Below are 14,592 nucleotides of genomic sequence, written 5' to 3'. Positions count from 1 at the left end.
TTGGACCAAGCTTTTAGCAAACAAATACTTTATTTCTGAGTAATAACCTTCAACACTAGCTACTTATTATTTAGTGCTGATTAGCAAGTGTTAGCATGCTAACGCGCTAAAGTGAACATGATAACCCCGCAGTTCACTCATCTTTGATTTACGTCTAGATGTTTCAGATATTTAAAGGTTTTTAATGCTATCATTTTTATGGTCTCCAGGTTCCAGCCGGCATCATGCAGTCCCTGACCGCAGAGATCCAGAGCTTCTCTCGCTCGCGGCTCAGGAAGCAGTGCACCCGTGTGACGTCACTGAGCGGCCGGCGGATCATCGAGACGTGGAAGGGCTCCACGATCACTGTGGTGGAGGACCCCGTCCCCCCAGAGAGGATGCTGGGATACGTCCCCGACACTTCCTGGGACTTGCAGGTCGGCATCGTCAAACCCTACCTGCTGCTGGGTGAGTCCTCGCGTAGCATCTGAACCCAGGAAGACACTGTGAACCAGTGGTGTTCACCTCCCCTGGTCTCCAGCTGTGTGAGTCTCTCTTTAGTGTCCCCTGGTCTCCAGCTGTGTGCGTCTCTTTAGTGTCCCCTGGTCTCCGGCTGTGTGCGTCTCTCTTTAGTGTCCCCTGGTCTCCGGCTGTGTGCGTCTCTCTTTAGTGTCCCCTGGTCTCCGGCTGTGTGCGTCTCTCTTTAGTGTCCCCTGGTCTCCAGCTGTGTGGGTCTCTCTTTAGTGTCCCCTGGTCTCCAGCTGTGTGGGTCTCTCTTTAGTGTCCCCTGGTCTCCAGCTGTGTGCGTCTTTCTTCATTGTCCCCTGGTCTCCAGCTGTGTGCGTCTCTCTTTAGTGTCCCCTGGTCTCCAGCTGTGTGCATCTCTCTTTAGTGTCCCCTGGTCTCCAGCTGTGTGCGTCTCTCTTTAGTGTCCCCTGGTCTCCAGCTGTGTGCGTCTCTCTTTAGTGTCCCCTGGTCTCCAGCTGTATGTGTCTCTCTTTAGTGTCCCCTGGTCTCCAGCTGTGTGCGTCTCTCTTTAGTGTCCCCTGGCCTCCAGCTGTGTGCGTCTCTCTTTAGTGTCCCCTGGCCTCCAGCTGTGTGCGTCTCTCTTTAGTGTCCCCTGGTCTCCAGCTGTGTGCGTCTCTCTTTAGTGTCCCCTGGTCTCCAGCTGTGTGCGTCTCTCTTTAGTGTCCCCTGGCCTCCAGCTGTGTGCGTCTCTCTTTAGTGTCCCCTGGCCTCCAGCTGTGTGCGTCTCTCTTTAGTGTCCCCTGGCCTCCAGCTGTGTGCGTCTCTCTTTAGTGTCCCCTGGTCTCCAGCTGTGTGCGTCTCTCTTTAGTGTCCCCTGGTCTCCAGCTGTGTGCGTCTCTCTTTAGTGTCCCCTGGTCTCCAGCTGTGTGCGTCTCTCTTTAGTGTCCCCTGGTCTCTGCATGCTGCATGTGTTGAAGAGCTGCTGCAGATGTTTCTGCATGAGTTCTGATTTGGGGTTTTATATCTGCATCCTCTCTGAAGCTGCAGCACATTTCTCCTGAAGGAAATATTCTGGGACCACCGTAGAAGTAGGACTAATTGTCAATTCTTGATGATCTCCTCTTCACTTGGTGCTAGTAAAGACTTTGTGATCCCAAATGCATCCACCTGTGTGAAAAAACTGTATTTTGCATTAAAGATCCAGCTCTTTCAAATGAAAACACTTTAGATTTCTGGGAGTTAATAAAGCTTGCAGGAATGTCAGCTTGTCTACTTTCAACAACCAATCAAATTCTACTTCAGCAAAGGTAACAAGTATAATAAAGTATATATACTGGTGCACCTCCCCTCTGCTGTCCTGTCCTGGCAGTCCCCTTCAGTCCACCCACACTAACAACAGCCTCACCTCAGAGCAGGTAACAGGATCTCCTACCTGGGGGCAGGGGGGTGGACAGGTGACCTGCAGGCTCTCAGGTGGAGCTGAGTGACCCTCTGACCTGCAGCTGAGGCCGAGCACCTGCAGGGAGTTCCTGTTCAGGGTCCTGCAAGGCTACCCTGACAAAAACCAAATAACTAACTGTGTGTGTGTGTGTGTGTGTGTGTGTGTGTGTGTGTGTGTGTGTGTGTGTGTGTGTGTGTGTGTGTGTGTGTGTGTGTGTGCGCACAGGTTCACAAGATGCTGCACACGACTTTGGCACTCTCAGAAAACACAAGGTAGGATTCAATGTTCAAAGCATCCGTCTACAGTTTAGACCCCAGAGATAAGAGAAATCTATCAGAGTGTTTTCACCAAAACAAATGTCTCGCAGTCGCAAAAATAAGAAGATTGATAGAAAAGTCAACTCCTCCCTCTTCTTCCTCTTCTCCCTCTTCTTCCTCCTGAGGTGTCTAACATCCTGAACGTGGCCTTCGGCGTGGAGAACGTGTTCCCCGACCTGTTCATCTATAAGACGGTCAGTATTCTGGATCACCCCGACGCCGACGTGCTGCTCCACCTGCAGGACTGCTGCGCCTTCATCCAGCAGGCCCGCAGCGAGGTGACACATCCCTCTCAATCAATCTCTTTATTGCTATTCCTTAAACCTCAAGAGTGATATTCCACAGAGAACCGAGAAGAGAACCCTGGGGATCGAGAAGTATTAGAGTATGCTGTTGTTTATTCTTGGAAGATATTAGGAAAAATACCTTCAAACTGACTCCAAAAAACCATGATCTGCTTTATTAACAAAGGTGAAACCGTATTTCGGATCCGTCTCAAATTTTAATAGGTTCTTCCTTGGCTCATGCTTCATCCTCACACTGAGTTTCATGCAATTCCAGCCAGGAGTTTTTTAAACAAACAGACAGAAGTGAAACCTAACGTCCTTGCTCAGAACAAACGACCGGATCAAGTCCAACAACGGGAAATAAAATCCCATAAACCCGAGGGATTATGGGATTAAGGAGGTCGATTTAAGTGTCTTAAAAACGAGGGTCAACATGTGACACGTGTTGGACATCTCCTCTCTCCTGCTCTGAATAATAGATGCTTAGTTTTGTTCATGTTTTATTAAACAGATCAGATCTCAGTGTCATACAAGCTTTTAGCGGAGAGGCCAACGGCTCACCTTAACATGACACCACACACACACACACACACACACACACACACACACACACACACACACACACACACACACACACACACACACACACACACACACACACACACACACACACACACACACACACACACACACAGGGTAATTCATTAGGGGTGTATGATGACAGGAAGTGTGTGTGTTCATTATGATATGTTTCAGTGTGTGTGTGCGGTAACTCCAGCCGTGATAATCAAACTGATGCTTTTACTTTGAAATGCAGTGTCAAATTACCCAGCAGGCCATCTGGCTGGTAATGACCCACCATTATAACCACAGCATCGTGTGACTGGTGTACGTGCGCAACAGGTGTTGTAAAAAATGTCTTACTGATGCACCTTAAAGACATTCTGGCGATCTTACCCGACATGCCGTGGTAATATCGGAGTTTACGAGCTTTAAAGTCAACAAGTTCACTGAGCAATTATTCAGGTTTTTGGGCTACTATAACACAATTTGTAACATAACAACTAATTTGTTTTAGTTTTGGTTCCTACGCAGTTTTTGTGTCATTTGGTTTTGGGTTTTGATTCACATGTTGCTCTTTCTTATCCGTCCTCTCTGTCTATATGTAAACTGATTTATAGATGTTGATCAGCGGACTGAAAACTGGTGCACAGCTGTCTGTGAGAGGCAACAGGGCGGCTGTAATGGAGACGCTAATGGACACAAACAAACAAGTCATCCATTCACTAAACCCACCATCAGTGTCAGAGCGTGTGGTGGTGAAGCTCAGCTCGTCTGTGGAGACCTCTAACGTTCAGAGAGCGTCTCTGCAGATCACGTTCATTGAGACATTTACAGGCTGCTATTCAATACTCGGTTTGGTTCCACAAACAAGGATCATCTCTCTCATGATTCATTCTTATGCCTTCCTGCGACATAAACTGCACATGCTGCTGGTTAGCGACAGTTTCTTATAAAGACTCAAACTGTCTATGACTGAGCCTCTGAGTGTGTAAGTGTGACTTAAAACTGTCTACTTATTCTAAAACACACAATCAGGAAAATCTTTCCAAAGGCCTTTCTGAAATATATATATTTATATATAGGATAACGAAAACAGCGCAAAGAGGGTGAAAAATAATACCAATTAGAAGCAATCCATTACAGTTACTACTACTACCTGAGCAAATAACTTGTATTCATTCTTTAAAGGGAAGTGGTTAAAGAGTGATATGTGAGATGGACCGGTCTTTCTGTGGATTGATATGACTGCACATAGTCCCTTAGCAACGGTCTATTCTCCTTAGCAACGGTCTCTTGACAACCTTTTGAATTTCCAAATTGACCAATCAGAAACAACTAAGCAGTGTACTGAAAGATGACGACATGTTTTATCCGTATGTTTCCTTTTTCTTGTAGTTAAGTCAGTTGTCGCTGCTTTAATATCCGCCTCTCTTTCTGCTCCTCCCTCAGAAGGGCGTGGTGTTGGTCCACTGCAACGCCGGCGTGTCCCGGGCCCCGGCAGTGGTGATTGGCTACCTGATGTCATGTGACGGCCAGTCGTTTGACGCCGCTCTCTCATTGGTCAAATCGGCCCGACCGGTTTCCTCTCCGAACCCCGGCTTCCTGGAGCAACTGAGGGGCTTCAAAACGCCGCCGGTCAACGGGTCCAAACACTGAGGGGATGATCGGGGGGGTGGGTGGGGTTTCCTCTCAGGCTCTGGTTTACTGATCCAGAATAATCAGAGCAGATGACATCACAATGTGAGGTTAAAAAACAACACAAACACAAGATGCTGGTTGTCATTTCATCAAAAATGGAACCCATCTTTATTTTCTGCGGTGTGGTTTGAAGACACATTGTTGTGTTGTTTGCGTGTTAATATTTATAATGTCTACTTTGTGTTTTGTTCTGTCAACTATTCTAGTGTTTAGTTTAATTAGAATTAAACCTCATTCCTTTGTATTTGACCCAACAAATAAAGTTTTATTGATATGATAATATCATCATTTCTCCTTCTTAACCCAAACAATGCATTTTCAGAGAGAAACCTTTGGTTGAAGCCTATTGTGTTTGTATTGATGAACATCAACGTACCACACATTTTCTATCCATCTGCAGCAGTCTGCATAACAGTTCCACACAAATATCACCATTTTCGATATACAATATGAAGACATCTTTCCCCAAAATTTTGACTTTTTTCTTAATGTGATGTTCCCTTAAAAACTACGGGGTACAAGGGAAGTAACAACAGATAAAATACCGGGAGAAAAAAAGAGAGGAAACTGATTGCAAACATTGGGAGACTTTGATTACTCAACACTGATATAGAGCAAACTAGATAAATCAAAACAACTTTCTATCAAACGAAAGAGAAAAGTCACGCTGCTGCACCGACTGCCACTGCCGTCCATGCAGGTCACAGGAGGGGAAAGAGAGGGAGGCTGAGGCCTTCCTCAGGCCTTTATGCAGGCCTTGATTGCAGATTGGGAGCACCTGAGGGAGATGCCGCACCTGCAGGGAGACAATCAGAGGGGGAGAGAAACAAATACAAACAACACGGCACGAAACACTTAACATTTTTCACTGCTTTACTTAAAGGTCCCCTATTCTGCTGCGTTTCAGGTCCAAATATGGGGTTTGTTTCTCCACTAGGACATGTTTACATGCTTCAATGTTGGAAAAGCGCTTTTTTTCCCTCACACTGTCTGTGCATAAATGACCACTTTTCACTCGTCTGAAACGCTGAAGAGCCCATGCCCCCACCTTTGCAAAAGCGCATTCTGCTCTGATTGGTTAGCTGGCGACTCTGCTGTGATTGGTCAACCGCTTAGAGATTTGTCAAATGTCCCGCCCCTGAAAGAAACTGAAATGGCATTGCTTGTTGTGCCGTACCAGTTTATTACGAATAAATACTGATGGAATATCAGTCATCATCTCACAGTGACACAGAGACGTTGACCTTCAGCAAAGACGTTGACCTTCAGCAAAGACGTTGACCTTCAGCAAAGACGTTGACCTTCAGCAGAGACGTTGACCTTCAGCAGAGACGTTGACCTTCAGCAGAGACGTTGACCTTCAGCAGAGACAGACGTTGACCTTCAGCAGAGACAGACGTTGACCTTCAGCAAAGACGTTGACCTTCAGCAGAGACGTTGACCTTCAGCAGAGACAGACGTTGACCTTCAGCAGAGACAGACGTTGACCTTCAGCAAAGACGTTGACCTTCAGCAAAGACGTTGACCTTCAGCAGAGACGTTGACCTTCAGCAAAGACGTTGACCTTCAGCAGAGACGTTGACCTTCAGCAGAGACGTTGACCTTCAGCAGAGACGTTGACCTTCAGCAGAGACAGACGTTGACCTTCAGCAGAGACAGACGTTGACCTTCAGCAAAGACGTTGACCTTTAGCAGAGACGTTGACCTTCAGCAGGGACGTTGACCTTTAGCAGAGACGTTGACCTTCAGCAGAGACAGACGTTGACCTTCAGCAAAGACGTTGACCTTTAGCAGAGACGTTGACCTTCAGCAGAGACGTTGACCTTTAGCAGAGACGTTGACCTTTAGCAGAGACGTTGACCTTCAGCAGAGACAGACGTTGACCTTCAGCAAAGACGTTGACCTTTAGCAGAGACGTTGACCTTCAGCAAAGACGTTGACCTTTAGCAGAGACGTTGACCTTCAGCAGAGACGTTGACCTTTAGCAGAGACGTTGACCTTCAGCAGAGACGTTGACCTACAGCAGAGACAGACGTTGACCTACAGCAGAGACAGACGTTGACCTACAGCAGAGACAGACGTTGACCTTCAGCAGAGACGTTGACCTTCAGCAGAGACGTTGACCTACAGCAGAGACAGGCGTTGACCTTCAGCAGAGACGTTGACCTTCAGCAGATGTTGATCTACAGCAGAGACGTTGACCTTCAGCAGAGACAGACGTTGACCTTCAGCAGAGACGTTAACCTTCAGCAGAGACGTTGACCTACAGCAGAGACAGACGTTGACCTTCAGCAGAGATGTTGACCTTCAGCAGAGACGTTGACCTACAGCAGAGACAGACGTTGACCTTCAGCAGAGATGTTGACCTTCAGCAGAGACGTTGACCTACAGCAGAGACAGACGTTGACCTTCAGCAGAGATGTTGACCTTCAGCAGAGACGTTGACCTACAGCAGAGACAGACGTTGACCTTCAGCAGAGACGTTGACCTTCAGCAGAGACGTTGACCTACAGCAGAGACGTTTACCTTCAGCAGAGACGCTGACCTACAGCAGAGACTTACGTTGACCTTCAGCAGAGACGTTGACCTACAGCAGAGACAGACGTTGACCTACAGCAGAGCGTTGACCTTCAGCAGAGACGTTGACCTACAGCAGAGACGTTTACCTTCAGCAGAGACGCTGACCTACAGCAGAGACTTACGTTGACCTTCAGCAGAGACGTTAACCTTCAGCAGAGACGTTGACCTACAGCAGAGACAGACGTTGACCTTCAGCAGAGACGTTGACCTTCAGCAGAGACGTTGACCTACAGCAGAGACGTTTACCTTCAGCAGAGACGCTGACCTACAGCAGAGACTTACGTTGACCTTCAGCAGAGACGTTGACCTACAGCAGAGACGTTGACCTTCAGCAGAGACGTTGACCTTCAGCAGAGTTTTTATGACCTTGAACACAACTTTTGATCTCAAACAGAAAGACTGCTCATAGCTATGGCTCTGTGAAGGGAAGCTGCTCTCCTGCTCTTTCTTGTCTGCTAGTTCAGTGAGGTTTGGTCGTACAGTGATGAGACGTATACCAATGGATCAGTGGAATCTCAGGCATGATATGATTGTGCAGATAGCATGAAGTAAAAAAAATCGCCGTAGCTCACTCTGTGCTATGTAGCGTTAGCTTGTTGTCGTTCAGTGCTGATGTAGACGCTTGGTGTTGGAATTGTGTTTCGTGTTGGTAAAAATGGTTATGGTCTGGTAGCTGAGTCTCCTCCCGTTCAGTGGGTATGCCACATTAATAGGTTGTTAAATGTTAGCAGACCCTGAGACGCTGTTTCTTACAGGTAGCTGTGTCTGGGCTTCAGAGGTTACCCTGTTGATGAAAAACCATCTCTGTATTTCTGCACAGTTCAGGTACAGTCAGTGTGCATACAGCCTGAAAGCTCGGTAGCGGAGCGTTGATAGCGTTAGCTTCCTGCTTTGCCGAGGCTAGCAGTGTGCTTGTGGCTCAACTCCCACAACACCTCCACAATTCACTGAAATGTGGAGAACACAACCTTCATTTGGGTTTCTGCTCCGGGGGAACAGTGGTAAAAATAAAAGCCACTTGTTCTTCACATCTTCTTCCTGAGGTATGGAAACAAAGAAAGGATTGGTTCGCAGCGAAAGTGGCAGCGTCTCCTCGCCATGGCTCCTCTGTTCGGTCGGCTTTACAGAGCGGGTCGTGCTGCTGTTGGTTAGAAGGATTTTAGCCTTTGCAGACCTATGACACACAGACATAAATAACACACTACAGGAAAGAGAGGACCCCAAAAAGCATACTATGGAACTTTGAACATTTTTCACTTTTTTCTGAATTGTTTTGACTCATTAAAAAGAATAGACCTTTTTTTTCTCATTTCAACTTTTTGTAAAGATTTGTTTTTTCCTCGTTTGTCTAAACTTTTTGACTCTTTACTTTTAACATTTTGCTAATTCTTGACTGTATTTTCAGCATTTCTACTCTCATTATAACAACAATAATCTAGTGATGCACATCAATCAAATCTCCCCCTTCCATCCACCTGATGCGTGGCCCTTGCCTCCTCCGAACACGCTGACCCTCCTCTTCATCGCGCTGTAAACACTCAGAGTCTGAAGAGAGGGGACACTCAGAGGGTGCTGAGCAGAGCAGCATGTGGATGAGAGGAACAGCAGGAGGAAGATGTCTCTCCAACATGTGAAGAAACAGAAAGCCTCCTCCGTCTGTCCGGAACCTCCGTCCTCCTCCTGCTCCTCCTCCTCCTCTTCTTCCTCCTCCTCGGGGGGTTTCTGATGACGATGGGCTCCTTCTGCACCGCTCTGGACAGGAAGATGGTCGTGGTGACGGTGACGCCACAGGGGGAGTCTCCGGCTCAAACACTCACAGGTCAGATCCTCACTTTGAACTCCTTTATATCTGTGTTATTAGTTACTCTATGTCTGGTGCCTTGCTCAAGGGCACCTCGGCAGGACCCAGGAGGTGAACTGGGACCTCTCCAAATAGCAGTCCTCACTCCATATCTTAAGTCTGTTCAGGGACTTGAACCAGTCCAAGTCCCCGAACAGACTGACTGAGCCTGAGACTAAGAAATCGAGGTTAATAAAAGGTGAAATTAAATCGGTGGAAATGAAGACACTTGCACCAGTTATTGGCCTTGAAATGAAAATATTGTAAAAGCTGATTCAGATTATTGATGTCAGAAATGAAGTTCCTAAATTGGATTGTTTATTTTACCTGTGATAAAATACACAAGTGTTCCTGCAGTCACCTTGACTTCGATGTTTAACATCCTAGAAGAAGTTAAACCTTCAACACGTGAACAAATAATCCTTAACGTAATAAAACTGTTAGCTTTCGTTAGAGGACAGAAGGTCTAATAATAACCTCTCAGCTCTGCCCGTGTTGCTCTACTTGTTGCCTGAACAGCCTTTTCAAAAACAAAGACCTGAATATATTACTGAAACACTCACACACACACACACACACACACACACACACACACACACACACACACACACACACACACACACACACACACACTCCTCCAGCCGCCCACGACATCGACTTTAATTGTCTCTTCAGTGTGTTACTGATTATGAAGAACCAATTAACAGTCAATTAGCTCGCTGACCAATCAGATGGTTACCATGAGGGTTTGTTTACAACTACAAGAGCAGTCCTGTTGGACATTATGGATACACACACACCGTCACACACACTGTAACACACACTTTAACTATACGGTTAACCTAATGACAAAAGGGAAAGCTCTGCTGTTTTGTTTATAGGAAACCAAAATGTTAGAATGAACTTTCAAGAAGTGAAAACACACTTTAAAAGAGTTTAAGATGTAAGACAAAAACAAGGACAGCCTCTCAATCACAAGGTAGCCCCGCCCTAAAGCGAACCCTGCTTTATCATCTATTTCACTAATTGGACCACAATTAAGAAGACTTAAAACTAGAGCTTGAGAACACAACTGTAACAGGACGATGAATACTGAGGTGATAAGTTAAAGGAAAAGGGGGTTAATTTTCTCGTAGACTTCTATTAAATCTGACTTCCATTGCAACCAGTGGAGTCGGCCCAAGTTCAAGACACTTCTGTATTTACATTTCAACAGATTTCCTTTTGACATCTTGAGCTTACAAGGAATTGAGAACATCAGGAAAATGTTTACTGAGGTAGTAAATTAGGCCAGAAGTAGGCATTTACGATCAATGGTGTCGCCCAAAAGTCCCCAGAAAGTTTGTTGATATTAATTTATGTCCATAACTTAAATAACGTAAAGACACGTACTTGATTTAAGCCAAACCATCTTTGACCAAAGCTAACCAAGTTGTTTCGTTGTGTTTTTTTCATTATATACGACAAATAAAAACGGGACCCTGACTGTTTCTGTAGGAGGCAGGATTATATACAGTAAACAGGGCTTAACCACTGAACGGCCAGCAGAGGGAGACACACACACACACACACACACACACACACACACACACACACACACACACACACACACACACACACACACACACACACACACACACACACAGTCATTTGTGCTGTTTACTTCTGAACCTTTATTCTGCATGTCCTCACTGATTGATGTGTTCTGTCTTGTTTTATTCTCTTACATCCTGCAGTCATTTTTATAACCATCTGTCCTCTCAGCTTTTTTAATAATATAAAGCTCTAAAAAGAAGATGATGTTGAAATGCTGAACCTTAAATCAGCATCTGGTTCCTCTCAGAGCAACAACACTGGGGTTTGTCTTACAGACGAAATAAAATCAGTGCAGTAAAAATAGAAAGTGAAATTCATCAGCATGACATTACTGTCAGGAACAAAGTTCTCCGTTTGCAGATCCAGTTCCTGATGTGACTCCTTTTTGATTTCGCTTTTTTTCTACTCGTCTATATTTAGGTCTGACGTCTTTTGCAAATTGCGAGGTTCAGTTTCACGAGGAAAATTTCCTCTAAAGAGCAGGTGGAGAAAAGGAAGGTTAAAGTGAGAGAGAAAGTAATAACATCTCCCTCGATATCATCCGATGACTGCTGCACGTGGTCCAACGACCTTCAATGTACTGCTTTATTTACTTCTATAGGTTCCCTAAGGTATCGAGGGCCTTTACCTGATGAACTGTCCTTCACATTTTTCCTTAACCCCCTGACATTTTTCATAGAAGTTAAGGAAAATTTGTCAGAAAAGACGTGGGGACGGATTTCTTCTTTTAAAGCAAAGTTTTCGTTCTTCTTTCCCCTTCAGAAGACTCTCTGCAGCCACTCAAAGCGGTGGGTCGGCTGCAGCATCCAATCATGACGCGGTGCAGCTTCAGGGGGCGTGTCCTCGGATGCACCAATCACTGTGCTGCAAGAAACCCCAAGACCTACAAGACCTGGTAAAAAGCCACAACGAGTAATATTCACAGCATTATGCAAAGAGAACACGTTGAGCACTGGAACTCATAGCTTCTGGTAGAAGAAGAACGTTAAAAGGGAAAGGAAAGGGATGCAGACTATGGACAGACTTTGAAGAAGGGTTCACGGTTTGTTTAACGCCGCTGGATCTTGATGAGCAACCTTTAGTGTTTGTTGATTTCCTGCCACTTCCGTTCAAACAAAGACAATCCTGTGTCCGAAATCACTCCCTACTCACCTTTCTCAATATGCGTTCTTGTCTGTACTCGTGTGCTCGTCGTCTCTTGCCGCCCAAGTACTGTCCCAAACCCAAGTTCGCTTTCACCAAGAACGGATAAAGTTCCCGGATGTATTCCCGGAAATGTTCTCGACACGCCCATTTTACCAAGGATGCTAACTTGTGTTAACTCGGCAGCGAATATATCCCAGCATTCATTTCGGCATTCAAGCGAGGAGCGGGAAAATTACTCGACGCCATTGAACAACGGTACGTTTTTACTATTTGCGTATGCTATTTCATCACTACAAATTCACTTTGAGGCGAGAAATCAAGGGTTTAGATTTCAAATATTAGCAGTTTTACGAAAATCGATGGCGAATTCAAAATCTGCTTAAACGTTTTCGGAGGTGAGAAGCTCCACAATTGTGTATTGCGCAATACCAGCAAGTACGCATCGTCTCAAACCGCCAACAGCTCTGTGTGCTCGTCAACTTGCAAGTTCATTCTCCCAAGAACAACTCGCAAGAACGTTCTCCCCGAGTACACAAGTCCGTTCTTTGCATTCTTGGTATTGAGAAACGCATTAGTGCACTATATAGTGAGTACGACATTTTGTAGTGGTGTCCGAATGTTGAGTGAGTGTTGATATTCACTATATAGCGCACTCACTGTTTCCCAAAATGCACCGTGAAATGTAGTGGGCAACCATGGTCACTACCAAGCAATGTATCCCATCATGCATTGCAGTCGCGAAGCACGAACCATGGCGGAGTGAGAGGAGCAGCGTCGCACGTGACAGTTTTTTATAAAGCTATGGCGCGAAATTAATAATCCGTCGCGCGTGTTGGGGTTGGATTTACGGAGGAGGAGACGCATTACAAACAGATTCAAGTACAAGAATCGAAAAGAAGCAAAGAAACGGAATAAAACGCAGGCCTACAGCGCGGCGCGAGGAACTGATCAAACATCTGTATTAAATATAACTTAAAGTCAACGAAAAAGGAAAGCATTCAGTCTTGAGTAAAAACTGAAAGTTGCAGCAGACACAAGATGCTTTCTGTGTTGGTCTGAGGAAAATACGCACTGTATAATATGAATTCATCACAAGAAATAATTAATCTATCATCTATCTTGAAAAAACTACATTGAATTGGCACGTTTTCATTGTGCCACAGTAATGACGTTTTTAACTGCGCAGCGAAGTAGTGTCCGAAACGGCTTTTCATTTAACCCATGAGTCCACTGTATAGTCCACTGTATAGAACTCACTATATAGGGAGTAGTGAATGAGTGAGTGATTTCGGACACAACCTAAGACGTCTTGGAGGTGAATTAACTGCAAGCCTGAGAAGTGTCTCTGGAGGGCAAGTTCGAAATGGGCCAGGCCTGAGAAAAAACACCACTGAGTTGCATTATGGGAAGTGTAGTCTCTTATCTCTTCCCACTTGCCCGTACAGAAACTTAAAGCCTGTTTATGTTTTGCTCATTTACTTGTTAAACCTCCTCAAAAAACAGAATGACATGGAATGCACCACCCAGAGGATGAACCCTGAAGGTTTTAGTGTAGTGAAGGTTTGAAATTGGGCAAGAAAAGACACAGCTGTTGCATTATGGGAAATTAAGTCTCTAATCTCTTTGCAGCTTGCCCTCACAGAACCTTAAAGTGAGAACATCTCACTCTTCTGCTGCTCTTATTTTGCTTATAAACCGTTAAATCTTGTCACAAAACAGAATGACAGGGAGTCCCTCGTTAATGCACTCCCCAGAGGATGATCCCTGAAGGTTTTAGTGTAGTGAAGGTTGGAAATGGGGCAGCAAGGCTCTAAGAAAAGACACCAATGTTGCATTATAGGTAATGTAGTTTCTTGGGTCTTTCAAGCTTGACCTTAAAGTACCTAAAGGTAAAGGTTTCTACCATTTCCACGACCACATGACCCCTCTTACGGCTCTTCCCTCGGGGTAAGAAGAGGACACCTGTAGGCAGTAGGGGATGATACAAACTGTGTTGCATTATGGGAAATGTAGTCTCCAATGTCTTTGTAGCTTGGCCTTAAAGTACCTCAAAATGAGGATGTGTCCTTTTCTTCTGCTGAAAAAAACAAATGACAGGGAATACTGCTTTAATGCACTCCCCAGAGGATGAACCCGGGAGGATGCAGTTTAGTTAAGGTTTGTAACGGTGCAGACAAAAAAAACAGTGTTGTATGATTGGAAATGTAGTTCCTACGGTCTCTGAAGCTTATCCTTAAAGTGAAGGTTTCTAACTCGCTATTGCTGCATTTTGATCATTTACACCTCAATCTGTCTCTCACAACACCCCTGACTTTAAGTTACGGCACACTGCTTCGATGCGCTCCCCAGAGGATGAACCCCTTGAGCTTTTACGACCCCTCTTAAAGCCCCTCCCCTCAAACGTAAGGACCACAGCGTCCTGTAGGAGGCGCCGGTATCTGTAAACACTGTCTCCTGCTGACACTGAAGAGGTTTAGTCACTCTCATTTCCAGCTCCATTACATCATCATTGTGTAAAACACACACACACACACGCACACACACACACACACACACACACACACACACACACACACACACACACACACACACACGAGGTAGATGACAGCTTGAGATTTTCGCGTCTGATCGGGGCGTAAAGTTATGTGCGTTTGAATGTGGAGGGGGGGTTGAGGA

At 45.4% G+C, this 14,592-nt stretch overlaps 1 protein-coding gene across 1 annotated transcript; it reads left to right on the top strand.

Annotated features, from left to right (window-relative positions):
- The first annotated feature begins 224 nt into the window (after positions 1–224).
- dusp19a (dual specificity phosphatase 19a) lies at positions 225–4,712 on the top strand. Its single transcript, XM_063888395.1, has 4 exons — positions 225–447; positions 2,114–2,160; positions 2,331–2,483; positions 4,506–4,712. The coding sequence occupies exons 1-4, from the start codon at positions 225–227 to the stop codon at positions 4,710–4,712; spliced, it is 630 nt and encodes a 209-aa protein (XP_063744465.1).
- The last annotated feature ends 9,880 nt before the right edge of the window (positions 4,713–14,592 follow it).

This window comes from Eleginops maclovinus, chromosome 7 (genome assembly GCF_036324505.1).
Source record: "Eleginops maclovinus isolate JMC-PN-2008 ecotype Puerto Natales chromosome 7, JC_Emac_rtc_rv5, whole genome shotgun sequence".
Lineage (NCBI taxonomy): Eukaryota > Metazoa > Chordata > Actinopteri > Perciformes > Eleginopidae > Eleginops > Eleginops maclovinus.
Note: the sequence above shows the minus strand (reverse complement) of the source record. Positions and strands in the feature narration are given on the sequence as shown.